We start from the raw sequence: 16,620 nt of genomic DNA, 5'->3' as shown, positions 1-16,620 counted from the left end.
CTCTCTTTGCCATTCGTGTGCAGTGTTTGCTCCCTGTGTTGTTAAGGAGCCAGTCTGGGACTGCATTGGACTTGAATAGAGTCAGAGCATATGTTTGCCAGAACTACAGTCAGCCTACTGCAGAGCACTCTCCCTGTGTTGTCCCCTGAGAAGCTTTCATTGATGGGCAGGACCTGCAGTCAGACCAGATGTCTACCCCCAGTCTGACTTTGGGGTTACAGTGATCCCAAGCTATCATGCTCTCTCTGTGCTGCCCTTTGTGAATTTTTTGTGGGTGGGCAGGGCTGGCAGTCACAGACCCTGGGAGGCTTATCTTTTTCTATATTCTGATATTTGTGTCTTTTTGGTTTTTAAATGCTTTAAGGTTTTTTTTGGTTTTTTGCTTTTTTTTATTTTTTTTTTTCAGTGATGCTCAAACTCTTGCTTTTTACATGTTCTCTTTGGCTGGATTAAATCTCATCACTCAGGTGAAGCAACTTACTGATATTACAACTTACTGTTTGTTATTTATGTTTTAACTTGGGAATGGTAGTGATAGAGTCAAAAACAATACCAAATTTCAAGAATTTTTTATTTGGAAAAAATAGAAAACAGACAATACATTTTAAGAAAACAGTTAAAATAAATATCTTTTGTACCTAATGGAATAAGCTTCACTGTTACAGGATACCTTATTATCCCAATGATGTCCCCTAAATAGATATTACAGCATAACACATAGTCTCTAATTTCAGAAGACCTTAAACTTCAGTTAAATATAGATTTCTAATCCTATATAAATCCTTAGGTTGGACTTAGTTTTGTGGAAATAGTAAGAATGGATTATATAATAAGTATATGTTATAATTTTTGATATATTGTTGCAGATTTTAAATCATATCTATCACAGACATTTTAATTAAGACATTTTAGGGATTGTTTGGAGGAATACGTTGATGTAAAATTTTTGTTTTGCTTCTGTCACATTGATCAGCTTAGTTTTCTGGGTTCTCTAGGAATGGATATCATATATTATTACAATAGACCAGAAGCTATACACTATACATCTTAAGCAAAGGTAATTTTTTATTCTTTAGTTTTGTATTTCATTTTATTGATATGAATTTATTTACTTATAATAAAAATAGTGTTAAAAATAATTAATGTAGTTGTTATTAAACCTTTTAGTTGTCTCAGATGAGCAGATGCTCTCCTGTGAATTAATTAAATTTTTGTTCCTAATGCCTTAAGTAGTCTTTTGTGAATAGTGGGGAGGAACAGAAAAAAATAGGGACTCACCTCCTGAAGATTAATTTATATGATCTTATGTTGTTGGCAGACCCAGAAGGACCTATATAATCAGGGCAGGCTATTGCAATAAGAAGTAAGTCTGTAACTGATTGTATCAGTTAGAGTTTGATGAGGGAGGCAGGCCTACCAATAGGGATATGGAATAAGGAATTTAATATGGAAATTAGATTATATGCTTGTGCAAGCTGGTGTATAGTTTATGGAAAATAGTACTACTTATGTACCATCCTTTAGGGAGTTGAGAAAATAATTGAAATAACTTTCTGTGGGGTTTAATTCTTTCATGGAAAACAAGTTGAGGAAAATTGACTTGGAATTAATTTGTGACCTTCAGTAGGATAGTTTCAGTTAAATTTTGGTTATAGAACTAGACTACATAGTATGAGGGAGAGATGAATTGTGAGAAATGTAAAGTAGTAAGTGTAAATAACTTTTTCAAAAATGTTTGGCAGAAAAAGAAGAAAGAGGCTCAGATGAATGCTTTTTAAGAAACAAGAAACATAGTTTTTTTTTGCCTGAAGGGAAGTTTCTTAGAGACAGGTGTATAAACAAATGATTCCTTATGTAAAATGCTGCAGAATAGCATTGAGTCAAAGAACAGTTAACCTACTCCTTTAGACAGAACGGAAGAATATGATAAATGACAACTCAAAGATCTTCTCAGGTATATAAGAGGGAAAGTGAAAGAACTCAAATTGCATTTGAACATCTTATCAGGACTATAAACAGTGGTAAGCATTATAGGAACTGGAGTTTAGGAGATGGATAGAGCATGTGTGTATTGTTTGGGAAGTTATTTGCATAATGATTATGACAGCATAATGACAATTAGAAAGTTCTTGCAAATAACTTATATGAGAAATAATGAAAAGCAGAGCTATGTCTGTAGAGGTAGGGCTTTTTTTTTTTCTGAGATATACTGAGGTGGCAGGAAAAATATTAGCTAACATTGGATATAGTGATAGTAGAGATTTGGTTTGGCAGTGAAGGAGAAGGGGAACAGATCTGAGTCACCTGAGGGCAATAAGGGCTCAGTTTTGGAAAAGTTACATATAAAGTGCTTGCGGGATATTCCAGAAGTGTCCATTTGGCAGTTAGATTTAATTTAGAATGTGAGTATGAATTTCAAAGCCATCTATTTTATGTGGATATAAATGAAGCACCAGAAATGAACAAGATAAATGTGTAAAGATGGGGTGAATATTAAAGGTGAGAAGGAAAAACAACCCAGAATTGAATACCATGGAAGAAGCAAGGATCTAGATAAAGGGACTCATAAAAGTATATAGAAAGATATTTGGGAAGCCAGGTGGAAATGGTATGATTAGAATTGAAGAATAGATAGTTTAAAGAAGGGAAGTGTGGTCAACAGTATGTGTATGTCAGACTACTTTTACTTGACTTTAAACTGCCTTTTAGATTTGACAACTAGAGGGTCATTAGTAACCTATATGAGATCACTTTTAGTAGAGGATTCCCAACTAGCTAGTGTGGGTGGTCTGCTTATGTTACATTGAATTGAAGAGTGACCATGAGGTGAGGAAGCATACCTAAAATAGGATAAGTATAGGCAATGATACCAGAGAATGTTGAACTTCTGGTTTTAGTATCTATGTTTAGATTAATACGGCTTCTACTTTATTATGTGGGTAATATATATGCGTGGTAGTAAAATTTAGAAAGAAAGAAAGAATGGAAAATTCTCATAATCCTATATCTAGTTCATATCTTTGTAAATTTTACCGTGCCTTTTCTCTCATCTTGTAGTCCCTTCTTATTTTCTTTAAGGGAGTTCATTAAAATAGAAAAATTATTTTGAGTGCATATTGCTTTGTCTATAAATTACATACATGTCAAAAGAAAATACTACCTTTATCGTGTTTGCAGACTTACTATAAAGGCCCTGATAATAAATATACCAGGCTTTGAGGATCATACTACTTCTATGAAAATGTATCAACTCTGCTGTTGTAGCTTGAAAGCAGCCATGGACCATACATAAATTAATGGGTGTGGCTGTGTTCCTATAAGACTTTATTTACAAAGACAGAGTGGGTCAGATTTGGCCTGGGGGTATTACTTTACTTTGCTGAGCACTGCTTTATATGCTTCAGAAAGAATAACTTTTAATATTCTCTCATTTTTTGAATTCAGGATTTTTTTAGCACATAATTTTATGGTTTATGTGTATAATCAAGGATTTGTGAATTCATATCCTTCAGATGCTCAGGTAAGATTTAAGTTCTATATTTTACAGATTTATAAAATCTTTTTTAATGTTTTAAAAAATTTATTTATTTATTTATTTATTTATTTATTTATTTATATTAGAGAGAGAGAGAGAGAGAGAGAGAGAGAGTGAGCAGGGAAGGGGCAGAGAGAGAGAGGGAGACAGAGAATTCTGTGCCATTATCACAGAGCCTGATGCTGAGCTCAAACTCACAAACACTGAGATCATGACCTGAACCTAAATCGAGTCAGACGCTTAACTGACTGAACCACCCAGGTGTCCCTAAAATCTTTTTTACATTGAATGTATGTTTTCCTAATACAGAACACTATTCATAGGTGATATAGTTAAGAATCCATTTATTGCCTCATTTCCCTCACTATTAGGTCTTCCCGAAGTCTTAGTAAATTAAAGACAAACTTGATGGACTGAGGCTTTTACTCTACCTAGAATATAGGCGCCATTTGGTTATTTAGTTTATTTATATTTTATTGAATAAATGAATATAAATTAAAGACTAATAGAAGCAAACACAAATATTATTGGACACAAAATCATACATTTTAAAACTTTTTTTAACCCTCATCCTATCCATCAATAAATTTAATTGATTCTACCCAGAATCCACCCTCTTCCTCTGTCTCCATCCACTGATACCACTCTTTTCCAAGTAAATGTTTGGATTATTACTGTAACTTCCTGAATAATCTCCTTGTTTCTATACCTTGCCCATCCCCTCAGTTAGTTCTCAACATGGCAACCAGACAGATCATATTTAAAGCCTAGACACATTATGTTGTTTTTGTGCTCAGAACCTTCCATGGTATGATCTCCTATTGTTCACAAAGTGAAAACTGAAGTCATTTCAATATCCTACAGCTTTTACACAATCTGGTCCTCTTTGCCTGACTTCATCTCCTGTTACTGTCTACCTTGTTTATTCTGTTCCAGTTATATTGGTCTCCTTGTTCTTTAACATACCAGACATGTTTTCCTTTCAAGATCTTTGTACTTTCTATTTTCTCTAATCCATATTGTTCTCTTTCTCAAGATTTCAAGATTCCCTTTCCTTAAGGCTTTTGTTTAAAATTACTCTATTAGTCCCTGACTACCCCCTATTTTAAGTTGAACTCTTAACCTTAATACACTCTTACTTTATCTGTTTTATTTTTCTTCATAGTAATTTTATCTATTTGTTTCATTTTCTGTTTCCCCAGTGCATATAATTTTCATGAGAGCAGGGATTTTCATCTGTTTTTTTTTTTTTTTCACTGATGTATCCCCAGTGTCTAGAAAAATGCCTGGCACATGGTTAGCATAACAAAAATTTGTTGAAAGATTGAATTTGGACACCATGTCACTTCACTTTTATTGGATAGGACCATCAGTTTCTTTTTCTTGTTCCTTCTTCCTCCCCTTAGTTTCAGTATAAAGCAGTGTTTTAAAAAGAAATCTTACATTGGTTTCCACCAAAATTTATCTACTGTGTCTTGGAAATTATATAATCTTCCTTTTTTTTTTTCCCTCTCTGTGATAATGTTTGATGTATTTCTAGCTTAATTGTATTGTGGTCAGAGACCAAACTTTGTATGACTTCAGCTCTTTAAAATTTGTTGTCTTGCTTCATGGCTCAGAAGTTGATTTCATTTTTGTAAATGTTCCATGCTCTTTAAAAAGAAAGTGTATTCTACAGTTTTTGTTCTACTTATATTAGGTTGCTAACATGCTGTTTAAATCTTCTGTAGATTCTGAATGCTTGATTTATCAGTTACTGACAAATGTTATCTTTTAGTATGATTATGCATTTCTTTATTTTTATTATTCTTTCAATTTTGGGCTTATGTATTTTGAAGCTATGTATTAAGTGAATACAGATTTGGAATATTTGTATCTTCCTGGTCAGTTGAAATTCTTTTCATTATGAAATGTCCCTCTTTATCACTAGTAATGCTTCTTGCCTTAAAGTCTTCATTTCCTGTATTAGTATAGGTCCAGAATCATCCTTTTGGTTTGTGTTGATATGGTGTATCTTTTTCTAGTTCTTTAATCTTTCTCTGCCTTTAAATTTTAGGTGTTTCTTTTTAGCAGAATATTAGATTTTTAAAGATATTCAGATTCATAATCTTTGTCTTTTGATTGATGAGCTAAATTTATATATTAGAAAGTAATTTAACATAAAATATGGGTAACACTTTGGAAGCAGGGTATAAAATAATAACCTCAAGTATTCATCAGAAGAGTAGTTAATATAGTGAAAGTGACAAATAGAGGGAAACTTTCTGAGTGTCACTTTATTCATATTGATATAAACCATGTAGCCTGTGAAAATACTCAGAAAGTTCTGGCAAGTATAAAAATAAGAAATCATTAGAAAGTTTTGTTAATCCTAAGTAACCACTTTTTTTTTTTTTTCATAGGCTCAGTGCTATTACCAGGGGTATGTTGAAGGATATCCCAATTCTGTTGTTACACTCAGCACGTGCACTGGATTGAGGTTATTTATTTTCTATCATTGATATGTGAACATTATAGTTAATGATTTTTGGCTGCAGTGAATTTGTTATGTTTATATTAAGTTTGGAGCTGGAAGAGGATTCCCATGTACAATGATATCCTTCAGTGAACATCTTTCTTGTATCTCTTCACGTTCCTTGCTGACTAGAGACATTTCTAACTTCCTTGAAGGTTTAGATTTCCTAGTTTCTTTAATCTATATCTTATTTTTTCTTAACTACAGAAATGACAACTGAATGTACATGACTAGAGCAACTTGGAAGAGCTGTTTAGGATAACTTAGTTTTTCAGCAAATAATATTTTTGGTACTATGATATATCACCTACTAGCCTCGTGTTTGGAGATATAAAGATAAATAAAGACAAACAATCTTTTTCTTCAGGAAAATCACCTTCAGGGAGAGGAGACAAATTCTATATAAACAAATAGTTATTAATATAGTACTCATATTTTTCTAATAATATCACTGTTTTAAACTCTAAGAATTGTAGGGTTTCCTCCTTAATGCCTAGAGTTTTCCATTCTGTCAGGAAACTCTTCACCTTCATTTTGTAGTATAAGCTCCTTATTTTCACAAATAAATGTTCTTCGGTACTTGTTATATGGAACCCTGAAATTTGGTTTTTGGGAAGTGTCTTACTACTTAGCTATTGAAATATAATCTGTTTGCAGGAAATAATAGTTATGAAAGTTGTTTACTCTTTAAACTCATGTTTTTAATTTCTTATTCAGACTATGTACTTAATGAAAATACATGTATTTTCATAATTACTGCTAAATTTTATTTTTATAAATAAAATTACTCATTACATATAGTTTTGTTGTATAAGCAATATAAGCAGTTTTCAAAACCAACACAAAGCAGAGAGAAATTCATTAAGATTTCTATTTACTGTTGCTTTCTTTAAGTCACTGACTTGGAGGACAGGGAATTTCTTGATCACTGTAATGCTGTATACTTATATACCTAGCAACTGATTACATAATTTCTTCTGCCTTTACAACTATGAAGAGAATGAAATGAAAAGTTAGTTTTGTGGATTGCAGGAGATCCTTTGTCTCTTCAGAGTTACCTCCAAAATGTAAAGAATTTGGCTAAAAATACTGAGCTCAGAAACATTCTTTACCATCCTCCTTCTTCTTTAGGATTCTGTCAGAATTTTATCATACAGAATTGATTGAAAGCACTTAACATTTTTATCCATAATTTTACAGAGGAATACTGCAGTTTGAAAATGTTTCTTATGGAATTGAGCCTCTGGAATCTGTAGTTGAATTTCAGCATCTTATTTATAAATTAAGGGATGGAAACAATGAATTTGCAGCTCTTACCAAAGATAACCGAGGCATAGAACAAAACCCAGTGGACTATAACATTATTATAAGTGAAAAAGTGAGTTTGTATGTGTTGTTTTTACTACTTTCAGGGAAATTATTGCTTTTATTTATGTATAAGAGAAATGTATTAACGTATTGTATAACTGTAGCAAATATTCTTTCCTTGAGAATATACTCATCTTTCCTTAATGTTAAAATTTCCTTTGAACCATACATTGCCTTTTTCTCCTTGCATCAATTGATCGTTTACTTTTTTATGACCCATTTTTATTTTAATTCTTATTTTGTTACATATTAATAACTTTCTAAAAATTAACTAGTGTGTATTCAATATAAATTTAATTTAGTTCAACTCCTGACTTTGTGTCTGTATTCCTGGAAGTTATTTAATAAGGACAGTGTTTATAAAGATTGCATTCATAAATAAGGAGTCAGCATTAAATTATATCTATAATTAAAATTAAAATGTTGAAAGCAAGATTGTTATGTATAGCCATGTAAATTGTTCCAGTGTTCACCTTGTATACTTTCATGTTTTAATTTTCATAAAAGTAATTGTGAAATAAAATTTTTTTCTAAGTAAATGTGGCATAAATATGCATAGTTTATAAAAGACATATATGGCAGTGTTAGTTGTTCCCAGTGCATGTTTTTCCATCTTCTTTCAGTTTAAAAAAACAAACAAAACCCCTCACAATTTAGCTGGGCATGTGAAAAAAGACTACATTTTTCAAACTTCCCATGTATCTACATAGGGTCATGTGAAGAAGTTATAGCTAGTGACATGTGAACAGGTATAATGTCTGTCATGTCTGGATTGAATTCTAAAGGAAGAGAGCTTATCTTCTCCTTTTCACTTCCTGCTGGTTGCAATGTGGACATGTTCATACATCATAGTCTACTAGGATGAGGATGATGCCATTCATGGCAGAACAATAATGTAGAGTGAGCCTTACTCCTGAAGAATTTACAAGACTAAACCACCATACCTCTTCAAACTTTTATGTAAGGGAGAAATAAACTTCCATTGTTTAATCCACTATTATTTTAGTGTCTCTGTTATAGATTCTAATCCTATGCCCCAAATAATACAAGGTTCAAGTGGATTTTGAAATGTACATGCAGCACCAAAGTGTTTAGTGATATATATAAAATTATATATAATATAATATAATATAATATAATATAATATAATATAATATAATATATATTTATAATTTTAAATGAAATTTTGTTAACTAAATACTGAATTTTTTCCATCTAAGAATTTATAATGGTAATTTACAGTGGCTTAGATGAACAAGTGTGGTGGATAATGTTGGTGCTCTGCCAAGATCCACTCTTATTGTATTTTTGTGGATATAAGGCAGGATGGTGGGACACCCTGTCTTTGGAGGTGGCTTTTGCTTTTAACATTCAGAATCTGTGACTCTTTTAAAAAAATTTATTTATACTTAAAAAGTTTTTTCCAGTTTTATTGAGAGGTAATTGGCATATAACATCTTATTAGTTCTAGGTGTATAACATAATGTTTTGATATTTACATATATTGCAAAATGAATTCCACAGTAAGCCTAGTTAACATCCATCACCACATAGTTACAGTTTTCTTTCTTGTGATGAGAACTTTTAAGTTCACTCTCTTAGCAGCTCTCAAATATACATTACAGTATTATTAATTATAGTCACCTTATGTACGTTACATTCACAGAACTTATTTGTCTTATAGCTTGGAAGTTTGTACCTTTTGACGACCTTCATTCATTTTTCCCCACCCCCACCCATGTTGAATTTATTTTCATATATGGTGTAAGAAAGTGGTCAGTTTCATTTTTCTGCCTGTTGCTGCCCAGTTTTCTCAACACCATTTGTTGAAGAGACCTTTTTGGAATGCATATCCTTTCCTGCTTTGTTGAAGATTAATTGACTATACAGTTGTGGGTCCACATCTGGGTTTACTATTCTGTTCCATTGATCTATGTGTCTGCTTTTGTGGCAGTACCATACTGTTTTAGTGACTATAATATAGCATGAAATCCAAAATTGTGATGCCTCCAGTTTTGTTTTTTTTTCCTTTTTTTTAAATATGAAATTTATTGTCAAACTGGTTTCCATACAACACCCAGTGCTCATCCCAACAGGTGCCCTCCTCAATGCCCATCACCCACTTTCCCCTCCCTCCCACCCCCCATCAACCCTCAGTTAATTCTCAGTTTTTAAGAGTCTCTTATGGTTTGGCTCCCACCCTCTCTTTTTTTTTTCCTTCCCCTTCCCCCTGGTCTTCTGTTAAGTTTCTCAGGATCCACATAAGAGTAAAAACAAATGATATCTGTCTTTCTCTGTATGACTTATTTCACTTAGCATAACACTCTCTAGTTCCATTCACGTTGCTACAAAAGGCCATATTTCATTCTTTCTCATTGCTAAGTAGTATTCCATTGTGTATATAAACCACAATTTATTTTTTTTTAATATATGAAATTTATTGTCAAATTGGTTTCCATACAACACCCAGTGCTCATCCCAAAAGATGCCCTCTTCAATACCCATCACCCACTCTTCCCTCCCTCCCACCCCCCATCAACCCTCAGTCTGTTCTCAGTTTTTAAGAGTCTCTTATGCTTTGGCTCTCTCCCACTCTAACCTCTTTTTTTTTTTTCCCTTCCCCTCCCCCCATGAGTTTCTGTTAAGTTTCTCAGGATCCACATAAGAGTGAAAACATATGGTATCTTTCTCTGTATGGCTTATTTCACTTAGCATAACACTCTCCAGTTCCATCCATGTTGCTACAAAGGGCCATATTTCATTCTTTCTCATTGCCACGTAGTACTCCATTGTGTACATATAAACCACAGTTTCTTTATCCATTCATCAGTTGATGGACATTTAGGCTCTTTCCATAATTTGGCTATTGTTGAAAGTGCTACGATAAACATTGGGGTACAAGTGCCCCTATGCATAAGCACTCCTCTATCCCTTGGGTAAATTCCTAGCAGTGCTATTTCTGGGTCATAGGGTAGATCAATTTTTAATTTTTTGAGGAACCTCCACACTGTTTTGCAGAGTGGCTGCACCAGTTTGTATTCCCACCGACAGTGCAAGAGGGTTCCGTTTCTCCACATCCTCTTCAACATCTATAGTCTCCTGATTTGTTCATTTTAGCCACTCTGACTGGCGTGAGGTGATATCTCAGTGTGGTTTTTGATTTGTATTTGTTTTTCTTCTTTGGCTGTTCGGGGTCTTTTGTGTTTCCATACAAATTTTAGGATTGTTTGTTCTAGTTCTGTGAAAAATGCTTGTGTTATTTTGATGGGGATTGCATTAAATGTGTAGATGGTTTGGGTAGTATCGACATTTTAACAATGTTCTTCTAATCCATGAGCATGGAATCCTTTCCATTTCTTTGTGTCCTCTTTGATTTCTTTTATAAGTGTTACATAGTCTTAAGAGTATAGATCTTTTACCTCTTTGGTTAGGTTTATTCTTAAGTATCTAATTTTTTTTGGTGCAATTGCAAATAGGATCAATTCCTTGATTTCTTTTTCTGCTGTATTGTTATTGATGTCTAGAAATGCAACCCATTAATGTACGTTGATTTTATATCCTGAAACTTTATTGAAATCATGTATTAATTCTGGTAATTTTTTGGTGGGGTCTTTTGGGTTTCCTACATAGAATATAATGTCATATGCACATAGTGAAAGTTTGACTTTTTCCTTGCCAGTTTGGATACCCTTTATTATTATTATTTTTTGTTGTTGTTGTCTGATTGCTGAGGCTAAGACTTCTAGTACTGTATTAAATAGTAGTGGTGATAATGGACATCCTTGTCTTCTTCTTGACCATTTAGTTAAAGCTCTCAGTTTTTCCCCATTGAGGATGATATTACCTATGGGTCTTTCATATGTGGCCTTTATGATGTTGAGGTGTGTCCCTACTTTGTTGAGGGTTTTTATTGAGAATAGATGCTGCACTTTGTCAAATGCTTTTTCTGCATCTATGAGAGGATCATATGGTTCTTTTCTTAATAATGTGGTGTATCATGTTGATTGATTTGTGAATATTAAACCACCGTTGCAGCCCACTTGATCATGGTGAATTATTCTTTTAATATACTGTTGGATTTGTTTTGCTAGTATCTTATTTAGAATTTTTGCATCCATGTTCATCAGGGATGTTGGCCTATAATTCTCCTTTTTTAATGGGGTCCTTGTCTGGCTTTGGAATCAATGCTACCCTTGTAGAAGGAGTTTGGATGTTTTCCTTCCATTTCTATTTTTTTGGAACAGTTTGAGAAGAACAGGTATTAAGTCTTCTTTAAATGTCTTGTAGAATTCCCCTGGGAAACATACGTGGCCTTTTTGGGAGATTTTTTTTTGTTGGGAGATTTTTGGTTACTGAATCAGTTTCTTTGCTAGTTATGGGTCTGTTCAAATTTTCTATTTCTTCCTGTTTCAGTTTTGGTAGTTTGTATGTTTCTAGGAATTTGTCCATTTCTTCCAGAGTGCCCAATTTGTTGGCAATTGTAATATGTTTATGCAATGGAATATTCAGCCTTAAAAAAGAAGGAAATCTTCCCATCTGTGACAACATTGATGAACCTGGAGGATGTTATGCTAAGTGAAGTAAGCCATGCACAGAAAGACAAATAATACATGATCTCACTTATATGTGTTATCTAAAATAGTCAAACTCAGAGGCAAGGAATAAAATGGTAGTTGCCAGGACCTGAGGACAGGGAGAAATGGTGAAATGTTGGCCAAATGGTACTAAGTTTCAGTTATACAAGATAAGTAAGTTCTGGAGATTTAATATACAGTAATATGACTATAGTTAACAATAGCATATTGTAAACTTGAAATTTCCTGAGTGTTGATCTTACAGGTTCTCATCTCACACACACACACACACACACACACACACACACACACACACACAGAAAATTGTAGCTATGTGAGGTGGATATGTTAATTAGCTTGATTGTGGCAATTATTTCACTATATGTGTATATATGAACATCTGATCTTATACCTTAAATACATATAATTTTTATTTGTCAATTATTCCTCAGTAAAGTGGGAAAATGATTTTAAAAGCTCAGGATAAACAATTTATGAAAGTTTTATATGCTTTTAAGTGTTCTTTATCTTTTTTCTAGTCACAATCAACTGTTCCGGATTTAATCCCTCTTTATCTAGAGATGCATATTGTGGTGGATAAAGCTTTGGTATGTGTTTTTCTTTTTCTTTGCTGTAAATATTTGGTGTGAATGCATGATTATCCCTAGCTAAAAAGGAATTTAAAAATTCCAAATTTTAGACTACATGTCAGAGAGAGAACAGTGAAAAAACTTGCAAACTGAAAAGCCAAATACTCAAAATTATATAATTGTTTTATTTTTATTTTTTAATTTACATCCAAGTTAGTTAAGTTAACATGTAGTGCAATAATGATTTCAGGAGTAGAACCCACTGATTCATCCCCTATGTGTAATACTCTGTGCTCATCCCAACAAGTGTCTTCCTCAATGCCCCTTGCCCATTTAGCCATCCCCCCACCCACAATCCCTCTAGGAATCCACAGTTTGTTCTCTATATTTAAAGAGTATCTTATGTTTTGTCCCTCTCCTATGTTTATATTATTTTTCCTTCCCTTACCCTATTTTCATCTGTTTTGAATCTTAAATTCCACATGAGTGAAGTCATATATTTGTCTTTCTCTAACTAATTTCGTTTAGCATAATACCCTCTAGTTCCATCCATGTTGTTGCAAAACGCAAGATTTCATTCTTTTTGATTGTCAAGTAATACTCCACTATCTATCTATCTATCTATCTATCTATCTATCTATCTATCTATCTCTATATCTATCTATCTATCTATCTCTATATCTATCTATCTATCTATATCTGTATCTATCTATCTATCTATCTATCTATGTATCTATCATCTATGTATCTATCTATCATCTATCTATCTATCTACCATATCTTCTTTATCCATTCATCTGTCAGTGAACATTTGGGCTCTTTCTACATTGGCTGTTGTTGATAGAGCTGCTATAAACATTGCGGTGCATATGTCCCTTTGAAACAGAACACGTGTATCCTTTGCATAAATACCTAGTAGTGCAATTGCTGGGTCATAGGGTAGTTCTATTTTTAGTTTTTTGAGGAACCTTCATACTGTTTTCCAGAGTGGCTGCCCCAGTTTCCATTCCCACCAGCAGTGCAAAAGGGTTCCTCTTTCTCCTCATCCTCTCCAGCATCTGTTGTTGACTGAGTTGTTCATTTTAGCCATTCTGACAAGTGTGAGGTGGTATCTCATTGTGGTTTTGATTTGCATTTCTCTGATGATGAGTGATGTTGAGCAATTTTTCATGTGTCTGTTAGCCATCTGAATGTCTTCTTATGAAAAGTGTCTATGTATGTCTTTTGCCCATTTCTTCACTGGATTATTTGTTTTTTTTTGTGTTGAGTTTGGTAAGTTCTTGGGGGCACCTGGGTGGCTCAGTCAGTTAAGTGTCTGACTCTGGCTCAAGTCATGATCTTGTGGTTCATGGGTTCCATGAATCCATGGGCGCTATGCTGGCAGCTCAGAGCCTGAACCCTTCTTTGGATTCTGTGTCTCCCTCTCTCTCTGCCCCTCCCCTGCTCGCTTTCTCTCTCTCTCTCTTAAAAATAAATAAACATTAAAAATGTTTAAAGAGATTGCTTTGGCTATTCAGTGTCTTTTCTGGTTCCATACAAATATTAGGATTGTTTGCTCTGGCTCTGTGAAGTATGCTGGTATTATTTTGATAGGTATTGCATGGAGTATGTAGATTGCTTAGGGTAGTATTGATGTTTTAACAATATTTGTTCCTCCAATCCATGGGCATGGAATATTTTTCCATTTTTTGTGTCTTCTTCAATTTCTTTCATGAGCTTTCTATAGTTTCAGTGTATAGATTTTTCACCTCTTTGGTTAGATTTATTCCTAGGTATTTTATGGATTTTGATGCAATTGTAAATGGGATCAATTCCTTGATTTCTCTTTCTGTTGTTTCATTGTTGGTTTATAGGAATGCAACCAATTTCTGTGCTTGATTTTATATCCTGCGACTTTGCTGAATTCATGGATCAGTTCTAGCAGTTTGTTGGTGGAATCTTTTGGGTTTTCCATATAGAGTATCATGTCATCTGCGAGAATGCAAGTTTGACCTCCTGGCCGATTTGGATGCTTTTTATTTGTGTTGTCTGATTGCAGAGACTAAGACTTCCAATACTATGTTGAATAAGAGTGGTGAGAGTGGACATCAAGGGATGCTGTACTTTAGAGAGATGATTTATAGATATGGAATTTGACATTGGCACATTCCACAAAGTTTATTCAGATTTCAGCAGTTGTATATACACTCATTTGTGTGTTTGTGTGTGTGTGTGTGTGTGTGTGTGTAGTTTTATGCAGTAGGGCCACTTATGTAGCCTTATGTAATCACTGTCACAATCAAGACACTCAATAGTACCATCACTAATAAGACTCTCTCATGTTCTAACTTCATTGTCACATTTGTTTCTCCCTGCCTCCCTACACTTCTTAACCACTGGCAGTCACTAATTTGTTCTCCATCTCTTGGTTTCAGGAATATTGCATAAATGTTACCTTGTGGTATATATCCTTTTGAGATTTTTTAATACTCAGCATGTTTTCTTAAGTTTTATCCAGTTTAGTGAGTTACTTTTTATTACTGAACAGTATTACATGTTATGAATGTACCACAATTTGTTTAACCAGTTAACGACTGAAGGACATATGAATTGTTTCCAGTTTTTGGCTAATAGGAATAAAACTGTTATGGACATTTATGTATAGATTTTTTGTGAGCATCAGTTTTTATTTCTTTAGGCTAAATGCCCAGGAGTGCAATTGCTGGGTCATGTGGTCAGTACATTATTTGTTTTGAAAGGAGCTGTTAAACTTTCCAGAATGGCTGTATGATTTTACATTCCCACCGGCATACTTGAGTGGTCCAATTTATATTTATTTTTTTATTGTTACTATCTTATTTTGCACTGATCTAACTCCCAAGCAGTCTCAAACTTTTGAGAGTAGATGGAGAGTATATCTCAAACATCCTACACAACAGATTGTATTTCAATTTAAAATTAATTTTGTTTTTCAGTATGATTACTTGGGCTCTGAAAGCATGATAGTAACAAATAAAATCATCGAAATTATTGGCCTTGTAAATGCAGTAAGTATTTTCCTTTTCATACTAGTTAGAAAAATTCATACTAGTTTTGAAATTATAATTGGCAATTAACTTAACGTGGCATTTCTGAATAATTAAGCCATCTGTATAGACTGAGCATGGATTTGTCAATGTATTGAATTAATTTCATGGTTATTGTAAAATAACAAAGATTAATTTTTCATGTATTTACCTCTTTTGTCTTTAGATGTTTGCCCAATTTAAAGTTACTATTGTGCTGTCATCGTTGGAGTTATGGTCAGATAACAATAAGATTTCTACAGTTGGTGAGGCAGATGAAGTATTGCATAGATTTTTAGAATGGAAAAAGTCCTATCTTTCTCTAAGACCTCATGATATTGCATATCTATTCATGTAAGAATAATATTTCAGTATTCTTAGAAAACAAAGATCTGTGACAATGATGTAGCTTAATTTAGGGAATTTTTATTCAGTTCTGATTATTCATACATTATTATATACTTCATTCAGGCATCATACTCTCTGGTTGTCAGTAAAAAAAAAAACTTGCCAAAATTTATCTCTATGCATACTAACTTTTTACTAATGAGATTGAGATTTCAATAGGTTAAACAATTTCAGGACTCTTGGATCTGGTGGTGTCTCTCAGGTTGAACCCACAGGTCTAACTCCAGAGCCCATAATCTTAACTACTACCTAAAAAAATGGGACTTATCTTGTGAAGTTTATATTTTTGTTATGAAGTTCTGATCAAAGGCTTGGTAAAGTAGGTTAAAAATAGTTTATCCTAATGGATTTTCTGCATTATTTTATTTTATTTATTTTATTTTTTATTTTTTTAAAATTTACATCCAAATTAGTTAGCATATAGTGCAGCAATGATTTCAGGAGTAGATTCCTTAGTGCCCCTTACCCATTTAGCCCATCCCCCCTCCCACAACCCCTCCAGTAACCCTCAGTTTGTTCTCCATATTTATGAGTCTCTTCTGTTTTGTCCCCCTACCTGTTTTTATATTATTTTTTGTTTCCCTTC

At 33.4% G+C, this 16,620-nt stretch overlaps 1 protein-coding gene across 9 annotated transcripts in view; it reads left to right on the top strand.

The window, feature by feature from the left end:
- Nucleotides 1–16,620, top strand: part of ADAM32 (ADAM metallopeptidase domain 32) — a 171,483-nt gene that overhangs the window by 22,050 nt on the left and 132,813 nt on the right. For 6 of the 9 annotated variants that reach the window (XR_002077699.2, XR_008421607.1, XR_008421608.1 and 3 more), the window contains exons 3-9: nucleotides 996–1,057; nucleotides 3,445–3,520; nucleotides 5,938–6,014; nucleotides 7,251–7,428; nucleotides 12,532–12,600; nucleotides 15,537–15,608; nucleotides 15,814–15,980. Coding sequence is in view for 6 of the 9 variants with exons in the window: in XM_019440725.2 (XP_019296270.1) it covers nucleotides 996–1,057; nucleotides 3,445–3,520; nucleotides 5,938–6,014; nucleotides 7,251–7,428; nucleotides 12,532–12,600; nucleotides 15,537–15,608; nucleotides 15,814–15,980 (701 nt within the window). In the remaining 3 variants the exon portion in view is untranslated. Of the gene's footprint in view, nucleotides 1–995; nucleotides 1,058–3,444; nucleotides 3,521–5,937; nucleotides 6,015–7,250; nucleotides 7,429–12,531; nucleotides 12,601–15,536; nucleotides 15,609–15,813; nucleotides 15,981–16,620 lie in introns of those variants that run through there. The other 3 variants (XM_053901055.1, XM_053901056.1, XM_053901057.1) reach the window with 3 other exon arrangements.

This window comes from Panthera pardus, unplaced genomic scaffold (assembly GCF_024362965.1).
Source record: "Panthera pardus isolate Hobbes unplaced genomic scaffold, ASM2436296v1 HiC_scaffold_13, whole genome shotgun sequence".
NCBI classification, from domain to species: Eukaryota; Metazoa; Chordata; class Mammalia; order Carnivora; family Felidae; genus Panthera; species Panthera pardus.
This window is presented reverse-complemented; position numbering and strand designations above follow the sequence as displayed.